Source organism: Ctenopharyngodon idella, chromosome 2, assembly GCF_019924925.1.
Source record: "Ctenopharyngodon idella isolate HZGC_01 chromosome 2, HZGC01, whole genome shotgun sequence".
NCBI classification, from domain to species: Eukaryota; Metazoa; Chordata; class Actinopteri; order Cypriniformes; family Xenocyprididae; genus Ctenopharyngodon; species Ctenopharyngodon idella.
In genome coordinates this window covers 21529370-21550038 of record NC_067221.1, presented here as the reverse complement: position 1 = coordinate 21550038, position 20669 = coordinate 21529370, and the positions used below count along the sequence as shown (strand labels likewise).

General features: G+C 45.2%; 1 protein-coding gene across 1 annotated transcript in view; it reads right to left on the bottom strand.

Annotated features, from left to right (window-relative positions):
• The window catches only part of cdc14aa (cell division cycle 14Aa), a 64827-nt gene that overhangs the window by 22937 nt on the left and 21221 nt on the right, over positions 1 to 20669 (bottom strand). The window contains exons 9-14 of the mRNA XM_051866793.1: positions 8732 to 8962; positions 3848 to 3986; positions 3558 to 3723; positions 3374 to 3471; positions 3078 to 3206; positions 2603 to 2993 (exon numbers count right to left, since the gene is read on the bottom strand). Of these exons, the coding sequence (XP_051722753.1) occupies positions 2603 to 2993; positions 3078 to 3206; positions 3374 to 3471; positions 3558 to 3723; positions 3848 to 3986; positions 8732 to 8962 (1154 nt within the window). The remainder of the gene's footprint in view (positions 1 to 2602; positions 2994 to 3077; positions 3207 to 3373; positions 3472 to 3557; positions 3724 to 3847; positions 3987 to 8731; positions 8963 to 20669) is intronic.

Sequence of the window (20669 nt, the reverse complement as noted above, 5' to 3'; positions counted from 1 at the left end):
GACTGTAAGACTTGATTTTCCTGCTAGACAAAAACTGAGATCAAGCGCCCTGCAATAAAGCAATAAAACTCATCTGGAGAGAAGATCTCAAAGAAATAGCATAGGACAACGCTTGATTGAAAACTAAGGAGAATTCTGTCCTCTTTTTGGGTGGTGCCTTTTGTGAAAACCCACTCCTCTCCCCCCAAAACAGGTGTTGGTGTAGTAAATATTTACAATCCTTTTGTTCTCGTCTGAGTATATAAGGTAAAGTGCAAAGTAGTCATGTGGGATCTTCTGTAGCCAGAGACCCCCACGCACTGATGGGCAAGTGTCTTAAAACACTAATCCACCACTGTGTGCATGTGCATTTCAATTGATGTTATGCATTCATTATTTCCGAATTGGCTTCTAATTGTCCAACTATGTAATTGGCATGATACATTTTTACTTGACAAATAAAATGTTATATTTGATTTACTCTGGATTCTTCTGAAATCATTATGACCAGTAGATTATTGGAGTCCATATTTCCGCAAATCTGCATCAGGATAGATTCAAACTAAAGGCCCATGAAAGGAGCATGTAAGCACATCATGGGACTTTTTGATTTTTATCTAACTGGCTTAGCAAGTTGCAGTATCGTGACTAAGAAAACTGTGTTTTTGTATGAACAAGCATGTGGCGGTTCGACTCAAATGCATTAGTAAACTCTGCACCCTCTGACTAAGAATCAGAACTAGCGAGTTTGTGATCGTGAAGGGCACTCAATCGGCCGAAGTGACTTTTCTAAGTGCTATGGGTCCGTAATGAACGAATAATTGAAAGTATGGGATACCCAGAAAAACCAAATATCTAAATTAATACATAACCAATGATTAATTTCTAATTGGAAACACAACCTAAGACTAATAATCATTTGAAATTGGAGTCAGATTAAACGAGTGAAATTAAATGAACTTCACAGGGGCGCTGAAAAGACATACACGCGTTAACCTTCGCCCAGGCTGTCGGATTCCGTTTTTGGGCCGATTGGGGGTTCCTTACAGTTGAGTCTAGATTGTACTCCCCTCGCATTGAGGGTCGTTCCTCAGAGTACAGCGCTCCTGAGTTCTGCTCGGAAAGTTTTGTGAGACCTCCCTGGTAGATCAGTATTTTAGGCTGTAAGTATTCCCTTCTCTTGTGTGGGTCGTCATATAGAGGACCTTGCTCCCTAAGTTGGTCCTTAAGGTTTAAGAGATTCTTTTAGTGAGAACTCCCTTGGTAGATCAGACTAGGTCACTAAGTTAGGACCAGGTCAGCCTCCCTGGTGGCGTTAGAGGTAGACTATTCTCCCCTGAGAAGTGACTGGCCAGGGCTCCTTTTGGCTCTCCTTAAAGGAACCCCTTCTGTTTGAAGTTGTTGGTTCCAAGCCCTTAAACGGCCTTGGTAGGCCTCTGGATGTTTCTAGGGGCCTCTTTGAGGCTTGTAGCTTGGGCGTTGGCCGTAGGGAATGCTGTCACTGACAGCCTATTAGACCCATAGGAGGAGTGATTTTGACATTTCTGTTGAAATTGTCCATCTGTTTTTTTTGTCAGCCATTCTTTGGCATGCACTCCCCTCAGCATGGTGGCGTGGGTATTTCGTTCCCCATTAGCATTCTAGGACACAATGCAAGTTCCCTTTCGAAAGGGAACGTCTCAGGTTACGCATGTAACCATGGTTCCCTGAGAACAGGGAACGAGACATTGCGTCTCCCTGCCATGCCTCGGGGCCGCCTGCTGAACCGTCCCTTCAGACGCTAAGTGGTCGACTTGTTCTCTAGGCACCCCTTATGTGCATACGGGTCACACTAGTAGTGACGTCATAGGCTGTCGCCGGCCAATACGATTGCCGTGATTTGATAGCGTTCAGACACCAGTTCCCGCGGAGGCGTTCCCTATTAGCGTTCTAGGACGCAATGTCTCATTCCCTGTTGTCAGGGAACCATGGTTACATGCGTAACCTGAGACATTTCTGCTGCATAATGTTAATTATTAGGGACAAGAAAACAACTGATTATTGATGAATGACGTTTAGGAATTTTTGGGCAGAATGAGCAAATTTAAATTGTATTTTGATAGATCCTTCATATGGTTAATGATTTAATGCACTTGCACTGCTGTAGTTTATATAACAACTCTAACAGCAGAATTTGACTTCTTCAGCAACAACAAAAAATAATTCCTAGTCAAATTAGAATGATATCTTAGTTTTTCCATCAATATATACCATTTGTAATTGCATTTTTTAAAGATATGTCCAGACACTTGGTCTACCAATAACAGTAGAGCGACAGCACTAGGAATGTCAACGAACATCTTGGAATACAAAGACAAGTCACTGGTGGTGTAAATGGGGCTCAACTGATTACCAAACTTTTAGATTAACCCTTCCTTTAAATTATAAAATCACATTGATTATAAAAATCTCACATAAAGATAACAATTATACTGTAGTGCAGAAGTAAGGCTTGAGAAAAATGAGGAAAAACCTAAAGTGAAGGAAAATTAGTAGCAGAAGGAAAATTAGCAGAAGTAGCGAGTGAAAATCAAAGGCCACAGAGACGACGAAGGCGGCCACAGTCTGTCAGACGGTCACTCACTGGAATGGATCTGCTGAGGTAGCGTCCTGGAAACCCGCTTAGTCCAGTGCGGAACGGACCTCTCCGGGGGCTTGGCCGACCACCGGAGAACAGACTATAGCCAGTTCTGTTCATAGGCCTGACTGTACGACTAGCGCTAACAGTGCTTGCTGCAGTGAGGCTGTTGAGGTTAGCATTGGCCTCTTGATTGAAGTTTACATGGGAGGGAGGAAGTCGGGGGTCAGCAGAGGTGTACCCAAAGCTGAAGCTGGATGGAGGTGCAGGGGGACACTGGGTTAGGGCAGGAGATGGGGAGGGCACGAAGGAGGAAGGAGGTGTGCTGTTGTCATCATCACTGAAGTTGTTGTCATTATAGAGGTTGTTGAGGGAATGGGCTAAACGGGGACTGAAGCTATTCAGGACATAAAGGGGGGTTAACGATATCTATAATGAAAAGAAAAGAAAAACACCCGGCTGTGCAGTCAAATCAATGTACCTTTTTAAATTGTCAGCGGAGGAAGAAGGGCTTCGTGTCAGTCTCTGTGGTGCAGTAGAGGAGGAGAGGAAGAGAGGAGCTTTGGAAGACTTGGGAGGTGAAATGGTGCCCGGAGCCGGGGTTATCCCACTGCCAAAAAAATGACAAATATCAGAGCAGTTTATTAAAAGGTAATCATTTATGTAGAAATGTTCTCCAAAAATGTCCCCATGGAAGGAAGGAAGCTTAGACCCCAAAGTGATTTCACTGGCAGAAAGAACACTCATTGCCTTTATTTAGTATAATTGAAGGTCTACCTAAGCACTGTGGTGGTATATCTAGGGTGGCGTTGGCCCTTTAAGGCTAGTAGTTTGTCTCCTTGCGTTGGAATCATGTCCTCTTCTCTGAACTCATTCTGTAGTATAACAAAACACAGAGTCAGCAACAATTTTACTGAATTGTGCACTCAGATGTGATTGGTGGATTCAGTTCCTACAGTACCTCATCCACACTTGCTGGCTTCAGATTGGTGCTGTTAATGGACATGTCGTCCACGCTGGAGATGAGATGGGACATGTTTCTCTCCTGCTGTCGGCTTTGCCTCAGCTGCTGCTGCTTTAGCTTTGAGTGATGGAGATCACCTTGCACCCACATACTATGCTGCTTCCTTGAAACAGAGAAAGCACTTCTGAACAGGACCTCTAAAGTGTTTTATGTCCCTATGTGCCTCAATTTGTCTATAGACTCTTTGACTTACTGACTGTATAGACTTACTGACTGTATAGACTTACTGTTCGAGAAAGTGCTGCTGTGGTCCAATGATGGAGCCTGGCCTGCAGATTCGTATCCAGGCAATGGCCTCAGGTGCTGTAAACCGATAATGCTTCATCAAGTAGCAGCCTATCAGTGTGCCTGTCCTGCCAAGGCCAGCTGTGCAGAGACAGTGGGAAAATAATTTAGTGGAGAAAACAAAACAATAATAAATCTATCTATTTGAGAAAACACTTCTCATCAAAGACTATCCATCCAATTCAACTCAGTATTTTGGCATGAATTCATTTGTTGTTTTCGTAACACGTGAGGGGAAAAAACAGATTCAGCTCATTTTCAAACTGGTCATGTAAATTTATCACCCTGACCAACAAAAAGCTGCTTAGTGACTTCTGTGTGAGCTGTGCTTCATATTGCGTTTTGGTTCTTTTTTTTCCTGTGCTTATTAGTTTATTAATCAGTCCCACCTGTGCCTTGAGTAGTCAAGTCAATAGGGGGAGCTGTTGTGGGTATCCGCAGAAGGTGCGATTTGCCTTTTATATATGCCACTTCCTATGAGTAGAATAGTTTCAGTGCCTGAATTGTTTGGCGTGCAGGTGGTGGTTGGGCACTGGAAGAACAAGTTCTGATAGGTCTTTTTTTAAATGGCTTTATGAGCAGAATGTTTTTAGTGCTCACAGTCATAATGTTTTTTAATCATTTTGATGATTATAATGATAAAAATGAACATATTTGTTCTGGCCTACGTAGTGTTGGCCAAAAGCCAGCAGCTTTATAGTGACAATGACATTTATTTACTTGTAAGTGTATTATTTTAATACCGCTTGGGACTAAATTGGCCCAAATGAAGTATACATTTAAGTGTACTATAAATGTAACAGTAGTAAACTTTAAGTACACAACTAGTTCACAGCTACGTTTCTCATTTGTACTGCATCTGTACTAGAAGTGAACTTAGTATACTAGTTACTTATAAGTTAATACTAGTAGTACATTTTTAGTATATGAAAGTACACTTTGAAATATACTCTCAGTAAACTACTAGTTTAGTGCAAGTATACTTGTAAGTTTTCTTTAAGTGAACATGACATTACACTTATAGTTTACTTTTTATATATTATTTTTGCACTTTAAGTATACAACTATGTTCCTATTTAGGTATTATTTTATATACTTGAAATACCTTAAACTATACTTTAACTCTTTCCATTTTAAAAACATTTTATTCTAGCTTCATGAATACTTTTTTTTTATCAACATTTAAATATAGGTAAGTTTCATTTTAAAAAAAGGAAACATTTTAAACAAAAAGCTGAGAAAATTGCATTTTTGTAGTACATAAAGTATATTTCTGAGAAGTATATAAAAAGTAGACAAAGTATACTTATTTTTAGTTTAAAAGAAGTATACTAATAGCACACTTGAATAAACTTCTTTTTCGTAAGGGTCCTTTGTAGAGAATTATATTTAGTTTTCTTGTTTTAAGAAGTGGCTGTTGTACTTGGCTGTTTTACTTCTCTATTGGCTTTTGTAATCAGCCAAAAGCAACAAAAGGTATTTTGGGGAAAAGGGACCCAAAAGTGAAGGCTTACTGAGGTTACTGAGATATATTGAACAGCAGTAAACATTAAACAAGGCAGTCTGCCGGTCACCAGGCGTCTTGGTGGACACAGAACTGGAAACAGAAACTCAAAATGGCTTGACAGCAACCAGGTGGAGTTCAGGACACAGGTGCTCAGAGAACAGTACACACTCAGGGATAGACAAACGCAAACTCCAGCAAACAGACTCAGCAACACAGAGAAGCAGTCTGGCAGGCAGCAGTATAACTGGGCAGATCTCACGCTAGACACACGACAGGACAGGATTAGACAAGGTGGGTAAATCACAAAGCAGAAAGTCTGTAACTGGCATGTATGGTCAACAAGAAACAAGTGACACGCCACTTTCTGCCGAAGCGACCGAGCGCCTCTGCTGCTTTAAGTCTGCCTAAGTCATTGTCGACTCAGCAGTGTACCAGCAAAAGACGGAACCTGAGGTGAAGCAGTGCTTCGGTCCAGTAAAGCGCTACCAGTTTCCCAGGTGCCAGGGACACCGCCCTAAGCTAGAGCTGATCCCTGAGCAGAGGCCGGACCGCCACCAAAACGGACATGTATTCACCTCCCAACCCCCTGTTTAGTTCTGGGCATGGGAGGCATAGTTTTTGCTGCCAGTACTGCCACCCATAATCCCCCCCCCCACCAATACTTTGGGCGCCCAGACTCCTTTCAGCTGTTACAGCGAATCAAATAAAAATCAAACACCTTCACAATAAGAGCATTCCTCCTCCACTTCATGCTGCTGCAAGTGTCAGCCCCCCGCTGCAGTGAAGCGGGCTGCCATCTACAGTTCTCCAACCCCTCGCCACCCAGAGCCAGGCTTTTCTGTCAAAGCCATCTCCGGCCTGTCAAAATGGGTTTTAGAGACAATAAAATGGGGTTCATTTTGCCATTCGCTTGCAGACCCCCCAGCTTCAGGGGTGTGACTTATACTTTGGTCTCATGTCCTCAGAGCCGAAGTACAGGTTCTGCTTGCAAAGGGTGTGGTAGAAACAGTCCCCGCAGCCCACAGTGAGTCAGGCTTTTATAGCTGCCTCAGGTGATCTGGGATTTCCTACACAAATAAAATTGGAGTGGCGTAGTCAAGAGCAGTAGTGAAAAAAACACCCCTTTGCCTCATTATACTTGTTTTACCCCTCATTGTCTTGTGTATTTATATTCCCCAGTTTGGATCAGATATTTATCTGTTCTCATCAGTGATAAGTGCCCGGTTGCATAAAACACCTATAAGTGTAATTTTCCCTTAAGATCGCCCTTATGTTTCCCTTAACGGTTATTTTCTGCAACACCCTTAAGTTTAAGTGTTACTTAAGGGTTTCTTTAGGTGAAATGTAGTAAACCCTAAGAATTTCCCTTAAGTATATGTTTTTCACTTAAGTAATCCCTTAAAAAACCGTAAGTGTTGCATAAAGCCCCTTAACCGTCATTTTCCTAAGTATAACATAAGGTTCGGAAAACTTCACCTTAAGTGTTACGGAGTGAGCAGGTTCAATCCAAGTCTTCTAACGAGACACAATCGACTGCTTTATATGATAAACAATTGTAGGCCTACTTTATCCGTTTATTCACAAACATTGATGAAATCACATATGTAGCACATATGTTATATGGTCAACGGAAACGCAAACGTGCGTGCATCACACGCAAAAACAAACCTCATTGGATCTTGCGCGCACGTTTGAGCTTCCGACACAGCCGTAATCATATGGATGTCTTTCAATAAATGAACATAAATGATGAGAGAATATTAAAAATATTTTTATTTGTTATCCAAATATGAATGAAAGTCTTATGGGTTTGGAACGACATGAGGGTGAGTGAATGACGGCAGAAATCTCAATTTTGAGTAAACTATCAATTTGAGTTTCTCGTCTGGTCTTTCTCTTTCATATTTGGTTTTCTTTTTTGTTTTCCTTATCCATCTTATGTTGTGTTCTGTGAAAAATTACCACGATATGTATTAACAAATAACGTGTCCATGGCAACAGTAGAATTTTATAACGGCAAAACCTGGGATGCTGTCGTGAAACACTTAACGGTTTCCCTTACTTAAGAGAACAGTTTAAGAGATTATATGCAACACCCTTAAGTCATTCCCTTAGTTAAGGGGAAATCACGCTTTAAGTGTCATACTTAAGGGAAAAACTTAAGGTGCTTTATGCAACCGGGCAAAGGTCTTTGCACACTGAGACTGAAATTTTCGTACGAAATTTACGCGTGTATCGCAAATAAAAAAAAAAAAAGCAAAGCATCAAACTGAGTCACTGACATCCTGAAGCAAACTTTGAACCGCTCGGGATAATCCCGCAGCTCCTTGATAAGGAGGTGGAACTCTCCTTTCTCTCTACGCAATCTCAGGATTGGATGGACCCAATATTTCCTCTTTCTTTTTAAGAAGAGAGAGGACAACAAAATCATCCTCACTGTTTGAAGACTTTTTGTATGCTTTGCATATTTTTTCACGACAAATTAATAAATACGCCCCGGACTCAGTGTGCAAGAACTTCTGTGCGTGACAAATTTTTAGGATGACGAATACGAAAAAACGCATACGAAGATTTTTGGACTCAGTGTGCAAAGACCTTTATGTGGTTTGGTTATCAGTTCTCCTGCGGTCTCCTTTTGTTCCTGAGTGATGTTGTTACTTTCCATTAAAGGTGCAGTATGTAATATTTGCACTGGTTGCCAGATTGAGGACATGCAATTTACACTGGAAGGAGAAGAGCCTCACACTGTAAACTGATGTGTTGATTTATCCATGTTTTAATATTCCTCTAGTTACAGAGCTTTTTCGATGGATGCTGAGGCTTTTTAGGTTGGGTAGAATCTGCAATCTCTGACCTAAGTTTGTTCCTGGCTTCCATGGCTACAATACACTGTGCTTTTTGCCAATTGGCAACCAGGGGTGTCGCAATGCTATTGGGTAAATTGGCAACGGGCGGGATCACACAGACCAAAACAAAAACAGGCATTCCAACACGGAACGCACATTTCAAAGTAGAATAACTGGCTGTACCATTGTTTTTCTGAGAAACAAGTATGTGGACTTTCATGTTTCCTACATCTCTACAAACATATTATGGTATTTTTGTGGTTTAGTATAAAATAAAAGTGTGTGTATATATATATATATATATATATATATATATATATATATATATATATATATATATATATATATATATATATATATATATATATATATATATATATATATATATATATATATAAAAAAACACTCACTCCAGATGCAACAAAAACAAGATGCTGTTCCATCACAAATCTAGACTCTAGAAAGTGTCTCACCCTTGCAGTGGACAGCCACGGCACCCTTTGCGCTCTCACAGATATGCAGAAAGCGTCTTGTGAGGAGATCACTAGGTGTGGTGCCGTCTATGAAGAACAAGTCGTGATGTTCAAACCCGGCATCTGTGAAGCGCCGCCCTTCATAGATTTTCTTGTTCAGTCGCACAACATCTGTCACATTGTGCTGCCGGAAGTAGGAAAAGTACGCTTCTGGAGCGTGTAGAGGATAACCTGAAAAAGCAAAAAAAGTCAATAGTTCAGAAGCAAGGTAATCTAATGTTACTATCAGTAAGAGATTCTCAATGCTGCCACAAGGGACACCAAAGCCAGGCTATAGTGTAAATGGTCTTCTTCTACAGTCAAGATTTTTTTTCTCTTAACTTTGTGGAGCAATCTTGCCTGCAGGTTAGTTAAAGTTGATATGTTATCAAGCAAATTAATCTGATTAATACCACAACTTGCACAGACATTTTAACTCTATTGCCCCCTAGAGTAATTTGATGAAAGGGTTTAATCACCACTTATTATAGCCATGACTAAAAGTATTGGCAGTGACGTTTCTATGGTATACTGGAAAACAAAGATAAGCATTTCTTAAGTTTTAAAGGGTTTTAATGACAAAAATATTCAATATATGCAAGGAGTCAGTATTGACAGTGTTGACCCTTCTTCATAACCTCTGCAATTCACTCTGGCATGCTGGATATCAGCTTCTGGTGATGGTGGTCTATTCTTGCTTTATTAGTGCTTGGAGTTTATCAGAACTTGTGGACTTCTGTTTGTCCACTCGCATTTTGAGGATTGACCACAGGTTCTCTATGGGATTAAAATTCTGGGATTTACCTGACTACGTATCCAAAATTTTAATGTTATGATCTCCGAGCCACTTCATTATCACTCTTGCCTTGTGTCATGGTGCTCCATTATGCTGGAAAATGCACAGATCATCACCAAATTACTCCTGGATTTTTGGGAGAAGTTGCTCTTGCAGGACGTTTTGATTCCATTCTTTATTCAGGGCAGTGTTTTGGGGCAGAGCCACTACCTTGGATGAAAAGCTGTTGGCACAACACGGGACACATGACACCAGGCCTTTGTCCAAAAGTCTTTGCCTCACTGTGCGTGCAGATGCACTCACACCCAACTGCTGCCAATATTGAGCAAGCTTTACACTGGTGATGACACAATTCCATAACGGACTCCTCGGGAGGAGATGTCCTGGTGCTTGCTGGACACTCTGGGTTGTCCTGAAAGCCTTCTTCACTGCAGTTTAACCTCTCTCCTTGAAGTTTTTGATGATCCTTTAAATGGTTCTTTCAATTGGAATATTCTTTGCAGCAATTTCCTTGCAGGTGAGGCAATTTTGATGCAAAGTCATGATGGCTGCACATCTTTCTTTGGAGGTAACCGTTGCTAAGAATCACAGAGTCACAAGAACACAATGATTGGAAGCACTTCTTCCCCTTTTATAGCAATCAGTCTGCTCTTATAATCCAATCAGAATGGAGTGATTTCACCTGACTAGTCAAGTCACCTTTATTTATATAGCGCTTTTTACAATGCAGATTGTGTCAAAGCAGCTTTACAGTGATAACAGGTAAATAATTTTGGCTGCACTGCAGCTCTTTTAAAGAAAATGGTGTCATTGTCCAGCTTAAGTAAATTCAGGATTGACTGGATTGTTGATAATAGCTGTCACGAACGTGGCTCTCGCGCCTCCTCCTCCGCACCACCGGAGGGAGCCGTCACCTGAATATTGACTGGTTTACATTCGGACTACGTTTCCCATAGGCCCTCATTCCTGGGACTGATTGCGCACACACCTGCACCTCATTACACTCACGCTATTTAAGACACACACACACACTCACCCGTTGCGAAGTCTTGATTTGCCCCGGTGATCACTACTGAGCGTTTTCTTGTGGATTGTACTTCTGTTGCCGTTGGACTGTTTATTGGACTGTGTTTGTTTGCCGCCTGCCCTGATCCTTGCCTGCTGTTTGGACTGTGTTTGTTTGCCGCCTGCCTCGACCATCGCCTGTGACTCTACTCTGTTTGTCTGCCGCCTGCCTCGACCATTGCCTGCCCCTGTTTATGTCTCTGCCTTTGCCCCTGTCTGCTTTGGTGTTTATCTTAATAAAGCTGCAAATGGATCCTCATTCTGCCGACCCGTCATTACAGAAGACTTCGCCATACAGCGATCCAGCAGCGATCATGCAAATTTCCTCCGAGCTGTCTGCCCAAGCCAACCAGCTCACGGTTCACCAACATCAATTGAATCGTTTGACTTCCCTTACCGAGGAGCTGGTGAAAACTCTGCAGGGCCTTCGATTCAACGCCACCGAGGCCGCCACGCCACCGTCTGCGGCCACCGTCAGTCAAGCCTTCACTACCGCTCCCGCCGTGAATCCACGCCTCGCACTCCCAGAGAAGTTTGACGGCAACCCCGCTAAATGTAAGGGATTTCTTCTCCAATGTTCTCTCTTTGTCAACCAGCAGCCATCTCTCTATCCCACTGAATCCAGTCGAATCTCCTTTGTATGCTCCCTGTTGACCGGTCGAGCGCTGGATTGGGCCACGGCGGTATGGCGAGAGGATGGTTCTGTGTTTCCCACCTTCTCGGCCTTCCTACGAAGCTTCAAGGAAGTGTTCGAACATCCTGAGGGAGGCAAGAGCGCTGGGGATCTACTGCTGTCGCTGAGTCAAGGGAAAACCACGGCCGCGGATTATGCTTTAAATTTCCGAACCCTCGCCGCACAGACAAACTGGGTGGAGGACACGCTGAAACTGCTGTTTCGAAAGGGGCTGTCTCTAGAACTGCAAGCCGAGCTCGCATGCCGCGACGAGGGAAGATCGCTCAACGAATTCATCGACCTCGCTATACACATTGACAATCTTCTCCGCTCTCGACGCCCTGTTCAGCTGTCCGCTCAGACCACGCCTCCCTCGGAACCCATGCAGCTCGGATTCACTCCGCTTCGCCCAGAGGAACGCGAGAGGAGACGACAACTTCATCTGTGCCTCTACTGCAGCCAAGCTGGTCACATCAAGATCAACTGCCCCATTCGACCCACTCCGTCTAACCCAAAAGCGGTGAGTTCTCCACCTCCCACCGCTTATTCCACTAACTGCCTCAAAATTCCCATACAAAAAACTCTGAATGATCTACGCATAACTACGCACGCACTTCTGGACTCTGGTGCTGCGGGCAACTTCATGTCTGATACTTTCATCAACGAACACAACATCACATTAACAGACTGTAACTCTCCATTGACAGTGGAGGCGCTAGATGGGAGACCCGTCGGTGGTGGAAGAGTGGCGCACATCACTGCCGAATTGACCCTACAGGTGGGAGCCCTTCACCACGAGCTCATCCAATTCTACGTCATCCACTTACCCAGCAACCCAGTCATCCTTGGTCTCCCGTGGCTCAGAACCCACAACCCGCTAATCTCCTGGAAGGAGGGTCAGATCGTACAGTGGGACGCCGCCTGTCACAATCGCTGTCTGAAACGGATCACTCCCTTACCTGTGCAGACCGTCATCGTTCACGAGTCCGACACCACTGAGCCCGACATACCTGCTGAGTATGCTGATCTAGCAGTCGCGTTTAGCAAAAGCAGGTCCACCGAACTACCACCTCATCGCTCTAGTGACTGTGCCATAGATCTCCTACCTGGTACGACACCCCCCAAGGGCAGAATATTTCCCCTGTCACAGCCTGAGTCTGCCGCCATGAAAGCATTCATAGAGGAGGAGCTGGCCAAAGGATTTATTCGACCTTCTACCTCCCCGGCGGCGTCCGGCTTCTTCTTCGTTAAGAAAAAGGACGGCAGTCTTCGGCCCTGCATCGACTATCGAGGTCTGAATGATATCACCGTGAAGTTCCGCTATCCTTTGCCATTGGTCCCCGCAGCCCTGGAGCAGTTGAGACAGGCCAGGTACTTTACCAAGCTGGATCTCCGGTGTGCGTACAATTTGATTCGCATCCGAGAGGGGGATGAATGGAAGACGGCCTTCTCCACCACCACCGGTCACTATGAGACCCTCGTTATGCCCTTCGGGCTGGCCAACAGTCCCTCTGTCTTTCAGTCTTTTATCAATGACGTCTTCCGGGACATGCTCAATCGTTGGGTCATCGTCTACATTGACGACATACTCATCTACTCCAAGACCCTCGAGGAACACGTCCAACATGTCCGGTCCGTACTGCAGCGGCTCATTCAACACAAACTGTATGCCAAAGCCGAAAAATGTGAATTCCACTGCACCTCCACCTCATTCCTGGGATACGTCGTCAGTCAAGAGGGAGTGGCGATGGACGACAACAAGGTGAGGGCGGTGCTTGAGTGGCCTCAACCACGCACACTAAAGGAACTACAGCGGTTTCTGGGGTTCACCAACTTCTACAGGCGGTTCATACGGAACTTCAGTGGCATCGCCGCTCCGTTAACATCCATGACCAAACGACAGTCCACACGCCTTTCCTGGTCCCACGAGGCGGTGCACGCCTTTCAAGAATTAAAGGAACGATTCACCACAGCACCCATTCTGCGCCACCCAAACCCAGAACTCCCCTTCATAGTCGAGGTCGACGCCTCCAACACAGGCATTGGGGCCATACTCTCACAACGTCATGGTAATCCCGCGAAGATGTTCCCCTGTGCATTCTACTCCAGGAAATTGTCAGCGGCAGAGCGCAATTACGATGTAGGCAATCGGGAGCTCTTGGCGATGAAGGCGGCGCTGGAGGAGTGGCGCCACTGGCTGGAGGGAGCACAACACCCGTTCACCATACTAACCGACCACAAGAACCTGGAATACCTCCGGTCTGCTAAACGTCTAAACCCCCGACAAGCTAGGTGGGCCATGTTCTTCACCCGGTTTCAATTCACGGTAACCTACAGACCCGGGTCAAAGAACGTCAAGGCAGACGCTCTATCTCGTCAGACGGAGGAGAGGGAACGGTCAGAGACCGAAGAAAACATAATCCCGGTCAAACTGCTACTCGCTCCGGTTCAGTGGGACGTCATGACCGAAATCATCCAAGCGAATGAATTAACAGCACCACCACCAAACTGCCCACCGGATCGCACCTTCGTACCTGCACACCTCCGCGACAAAGTGTTACACCACGTTCACGATCTCCCCAGCTCCGGCCACCCTGGTATCACAGCCACACTACACCTACTGCAGAACCGGTTCTGGTGGGACTCCATGTTACTAGACACCACCCAATTCATCAACCAGTGCACGGCTTGCCAAACCTCTAAAGCATCTCATCAAGCCCCAGCGGGCCTGTTGCAACCACTGCCCATTCCCCAACGTCCGTGGTCCCATATTGCCGTGGACTTTGTCACTGACCTCCCTGAGTCCCGTGGTCACACCACCATCCTCACTGTAGTTGACCGGTTCTCCAAAGCATGCCGTCTCATACCACTCCCCAAGTTACCCACCGCATTGGAAACCGCCGAAATCTTATGCAACTACGTGTTCCGATTCTATGGCCTTCCAGAGGACATTGTATCTGACAGGGGCCCACAGTTTACATCCCGGGTATGGGCAGCTTTCTTCAAACACTTAAATGTCAATATCAGCCTCACCTCCGGGTACCACCCCGAGTCCAATGGACAAACTGAACGCCTGAACCAAGAACTCACCAGGTTCCTTCGCACGTACTGTCAGCAGAACCAGTCGGAGTGGAGCCGCTATCTGCTGTGGGCCGAATACGCCCAGAACTCGCTACAAAAACCTGCCACTGGCATCACGCCCTTCCAATGCGTCCTGGGTTTCCAGCCTCCACTCTTCCCCTGGTCCGGGGAACCATCCAACCTGCCCGCCGTAACCGAGTGGATGCAACGCAGCGAGGAAACCTGGGACCTGGCCCACCATCACCTCCAACGAGCTGTAAGACGACAGGAGCTACAGGCCAATCGACGTCGTCGTCCCAATCCCGAATACACCGTGGGGCAGTGGGTCTGGCTGTCGACCAGGGACCTGCGTTTGAGACTTCCATGCAAAAAGCTCAGTCCCAGGTTTGTAGGGCCTTTTCAAATTACTAAGCAAATTACTCCTGTGTCATTTCGTTTGAATCTACCTGCTAATTACCGTGTTTCTCCCACTTTCCATGTGTCGTTGCTGAAACCCTCTGGTGGCCCGAGAGGAGAGGCGGAGGGAGCCGAGGCCCGCAACCCCCCACCCTTGATGATCGAAGGCGAGGAGGCCTATCAGGTTCGAGTACTGCTCGATTCCAGGCGCCGGGGTAGGAGACTACAGTACCTAGTCGACTGGGAGGGGTACGGCCCGGAGGAGCGATCCTGGGTCAATTCGGATGATATCCTGGACCCGTCACTCATAGTGGAATTTCATCGGACGCATCCGGAGAGACCGGCCCCTCGACCACGTGGTAGACCCCGGCGCCCGCTTCCTCGCGTCTGGAGCCGCTCGCGGGGGGGGGGGCTCTGTCACGAACGTGGCTCTCGCGCCTCCTCCTCCGCACCACCGGAGGGAGCCGTCACCTGAATATTGACTGGTTTACATTCGGACTACGTTTCCCATAGGCCCTCATTCCTGGGACTGATTGCGCACACACCTGCACCTCATTACACTCACGCTATTTAAGACACACACACACACTCACCCGTTGCGAAGTCTTGATTTGCCCCAGTGATCACTACTGAGCGTTTTCTTGTGGATTGTACTTCTGTTGCCGTTGGACTGTTTATTGGACTGTGTTTGTTTGCCGCCTGCCCTGATCCTTGCCTGCTGTTTGGACTGTGTTTGTTTGCCGCCTGCCTCGACCATCGCCTGTGACTCTACTCTGTTTGTCTGCCGCCTGCCTCGACCATTGCCTGCCCCTGTTTATGTCTCTGCCTTTGCCCCTGTCTGCTTTGGTGTTTATCTTAATAAAGCTGCAAATGGATCCTCATTCTGCCGACCCGTCATTACAATAGCAATCCTTGCTGTCTGTAAGTTTGCCATTGGGCTGTTGCAAGCTCTCTACCTCATCTGATGGGTGAGTTACCACTCTCTTTCGATTGCGCTGTTTGTCTACTGCTTGCTATCTGTGTGTGTTGTCTCCCATTTAGGCTGCTGTTTTTGATGGTGACCTATGGGGTCTGGCTAACATGGTTTTCGCTTCTGATTGGCTCTACTTGCTCAGTACTAACATGCCTTGGTCAACAGTTTTTCTTTTTTCTTTTCTGCCTCATTTTTTGTCTCAAATCCATAATGGATATTGGTTTTTTAAAGTCTAAGCTAAGGGCCTTGAACTGCCACCCATGTCTTAATTCTATGATGAATACCGTCAGAAGCAAGGCATTCTATATCGCCCACGATATACACAGCTCACCACACGTCTTCAAGAGTACCTTTTATTCTAAGCCTGATGCTCTTCCATGCATCTGCACTAACTACAGGATGTCGTTAACACCCAATTTCCTGTCCAATCATTGTGTAATTGCTTGTGTTCAGGATACAAAAATTCCTAAGGTAAAACCCCGTTTTATTTTTAAAAGATATTTAAAAAATTGAGGAACAAGCATTTTTGCATGATTTATACCATAGTGATCTTAGAAGAGTAACTCTAATACAGGATGTTGAACTGGCATGGGAATATTTTCAATCAATTTTTCAGTTCATTTCTAATAAACATGTTCCCATTAAGAAGTTCAGGATCAGTGGTAGGGATAATCCTTGGTTTTCAGATAGTCTTTCAGAATTAATTCATTTAAGAAATAAATCATGGGCACAAGCTAGATTTTCAAACAATCCTGCTGATTGGTCTACATTTAAAACACTAAGGAATAAGTGCACATGGATGATTAGGAAGTCTAAATCAGAGTTTTATTTAAAGTCAGTTACAGAGAAATTAAATAACCCTTCAAATTTTTGGAAATTAATTAAATCCATGTCAGGGACTCATGTAGCTTCTAGCGTACCTGAATACAGGTGCATCTCAATAAATTAGAATGTCGTGGAAAAGTTAATTTCCATTTCCAAATTAATTGAAAAGTATGTTCATTTCTATGCACTCAATACTTGGTTGGGCCTCCTTTTGCATGAATTGCTGCATCAATGCTGTGTGGCATGGAGGCAATCAGCCTGTGGCACTGCTCAGGTGTAATGGAAGCCTTCAGGTCATCTGCATTGTTGGGTCTGGTGTCTCTCATCTTCCTCTTGACAATACCCCATAGATAGCGAGTCTGCTGGCCAATCAAGCACAGTAACACCATGGTCATTGAACAAGCTTTTGGTACCTTTGGCAGTGCGGGCAGGTGCCAAATCCTGCTGGAAAATGAAATCAGCATCTCTATAAAGCTTGTCAGCAGAAGGAAGCATGAAGTGCTCTAAAATTTCCTGGTAGATGGCTGTGTTGACTGTGGACTTCAGAAAACACAGTGGACCAACACCAGCAGATGACATGGCAGCCCAAATCATCACTGACTGTGGAAACTTCAAACTGGACTTTAAGCAACATGGTTTCTGTGCCTCTCCACTCTTCCTCCAGACTCTGGGACCTTGATTTCCAAATGAACGTCTCAGGTTACTAATGTAACCATGGTTCCCTGAGAACAGGGAATGAGACTCTGAGTTCGAAAATACTATGGGGGAACGCCTCCACGTGAACCGGTGTCTGAAAAAAATATAAATTCACGACAATCCTATTGGCCGGCGACAGCCTATGACGTCGTCATAGCGCGACCCGGAAGTATATAAGGAGCGCCTAGAGAACCAGTCAGTATCTTTTTGTCTGAAGGGACTGTTCAGCAGGCAGCCCCGATGCATGGCTAGGAAACGCAGAGTCTCGTTCCCTCGTTCTCGTTCCTCGTACTGGACCCTGAGGCCGACCTGGTCTACTTTTACAAAAACCTAGTCTTGGCCAACAACCTGTCTGATCACAGAGTCTCAAATCACATTTTTCAGAGAAGATATCGAGTAAGAGTGACTGCAAAGAGGCAGCAACCAGCTCAGACCAGAGCGTAGAGACGGGCATCCCGGAGAGCAGGACTCAGCTTAGCTCTTTTTACCCTTACTCCCCTCATTTGTAACACTCTGCTCAATCCTAGGATCTACTCAGCGTGCCATTATTTGCACTGAGGAGGCTGCACATTTACCAGCCTGGGGGCTGATCCTTAATAGGGAGGCCTCAGAGAGGCCTTCAACCACTGGCCAGCTTAGGGAGCTAAGTACTATGCAGGACAATCCTCAAACGAGGGGAGTACAGAGCTCAACCTAAGAGATAAACCATACTGTAGGCACGGAATCATGGAGGCCCCAGAAGGGGCCTGCAACATGACGCAAATTCTACATTGTGTAGAAATACCTCACAGCAGCCTTGCAAAAGGCCAACATGTGAAACTACATGCTCAAACTGCTTAAAGAACACCCAGGACCTGCGACTTCAGAGTGACACGGGCGTCAGCTAGAGGCAGTGTCTATGCTCTAAGGGAGCCAAATCTGAGAACCAAACTTTCCAGTGAGGTTGACTAGTTTAGCTCAACCTGAGCACACAATCCAACAGGCAATGTACTCAGTAAAAACACTTTTTACTCTTTAAGCAAGAGGAGTACAAACTTATGCCATCATGCTCTGAAGGAGGCCCCAAACAGGGCCTGCAACTCCAGAAAGACACGTGGCGTCAGCTAGTGGCAGTCTAAACTCTAAGGGAGCCAAACCTTAGAACCAAACTATTCAGTGAGGTTAACTAGTTTAACTCAACCTGAGCTAATTTTCTTCCACACATACCCACAAGCAGTGTACTCAGTAAAAACACTTTTTACTCTTTTTAAGCAAGAGGAGTACAAACTTACGCCATCATGCTCTGAGGGAGGTCCAAACAGGACCTGCGACTTCAGAATGACACAGGCGTTTCAACCTGTGGCAGTGCTAGTTTCCAAGTGAGCAAACTCTAACTGAAACATCTACCAACAAGCCTTCTAATACAACAAGCTATTGTGCTCTGAAGGAGGCCCAAACGGAGCCTTCTACTTCACACAACACAAGTGTCAGCTTGTGGCAGTGTTCAAGCTCTAAGGGAGCCATATATGAAACCAAACTATGTAGTGAGGTTAGCTTATTAAACTCAACCTAAGCTTATACATTCCAACAGGCAATGTACTCAGAAAAAAAACACTTTTTACCCTTACAGCAAGGGGAGTACAAACTACGCCACCATACTCTAAAGGAGGCCAAAGTCACGCCTACTACTCCAGAACACACGGGTGCTAGCCTGTGGCAGTATTAGAGTTACTGAACTCACAAAGTGTAGGGCAGGAACCAGAACTAACATATTAAAGTACAATAACCTTGAACAACAAGGGAGTACTATTAATCCAACCCTGAAAATACAGGGTGGGTATTTCACATCAGAAATTCTCACCAAAAACAGATACAATCTGTACTGAACCCTAGGGAACAGGAGCTTTATAAAAAGCTAAAACCATATCACTCAGGCTTGAACATAGTTCAAGGGGTTCAGGGGAAACACTGAAGTCAAAGTACCACTAGATTGTTGCTGTGGCCCCGCTCTCCCAAAACTAAGTTTCTATTCACATAGTGAAAAGGGCCTACACCGCCTGAGACAACGGCACCAGGGAGACTTAGCAATAGTCTGCTACCTTAGCTGCTATCTATTTTGCACCTACACCGAAGGGACAATGGGCCTTGGCCTGACAACTCTGATAAGAGGAGGCCAGAACTAGGAAAACTACACTCACATAATAAGGGGTAGTATAAAAAGGGCATAAAATGCTACTAGCAGCACCTAAACCCTAGTTCTAGCCTAGGCCAGCTATAGCTGTGGGCCTATAGAGCCAACACATAAGCATAGATCTGCCTGGGGCTAAGAAACACCAGCCTCTACCAACGACTCTCAACTGAGGAGGAGGCAAACTCTGAGAATACTAAATTTCTAAGTAAAGCTCAGAGGAGCAAAGCTCAACCCAAGCACAAAATGTCAGGCACCCTTAAGGCAGACGCTAAACATAGATCTATCTGAGGTTAGTGAAAGCTAATCTCAAATCTCTAGCATTTACCAGAGGAGAAAGCTAATTACCCAAAAGGTGGCTAACAGTGCGGCTTAGATAAAGCCGACATCTGAATACATATGAACGGTAGCTTCATTATCTGAAGCCAACACATCCAAAAAAGGGAACAAACACAGTACTACCCTAATAATATATCGTTACAGCCAACCTAATGGAACTTCAGGGCCCTTAGTCCGCATCCAGGAAACTGATTATAAATAAAAACATAAGGAAACCAACCAAGCCAATTTCAGCAGGTCTAACTGATATGCTTACAAACAGACATTGTGTGTAAGCAACACCCGCTTGAGCTGCTGCCGCGTACAGAGCGTTGGAGCCTACCTATATCATGAGATAGTTGCACTATTCTCGTCAGTATGAGGCGTCTAAGCGTACCCATACTCACTCCATCAACATCAGCTAATTAACCTGCTGATGTTGATGAATGCGAGCTGAATACAGGTCCTTCCATGCCTTCCCTATCTCAGTATGAAGATCAAGAAGGAATGGAAAGCTTACGGTGGCTGGAGAATTATGGCAAAAAAGGAACCGTTCGACGAACCGTCCATGAGCGGTTTCTTTCTTAACCTGCTCCAATGACAGCCGCAGTCTGCCAGAGGCGCGTCCATAATCTCACACAGCTGTACATATGCGGGGGCAGGGTGGCTTTGAGGATTCAGGAGGCTCACCATCCTCATCCTCATCCTCATCAGCCATCTCCTGCTCTCTTGTTTGGCTTAGAACAAGAAGAGCCACTGCTGCTGAATCTAACGATGTCATAACACATCATCATAATCACACAGCTCTCTCCTGTCAGCCATCGAAGGTCGCTGGGAATTTCACCCCTTCAACATTTCAACAAGCTCCAGCTGAAAACCCCTTGATCTAGTCTCTACTCTGCCTCAGCA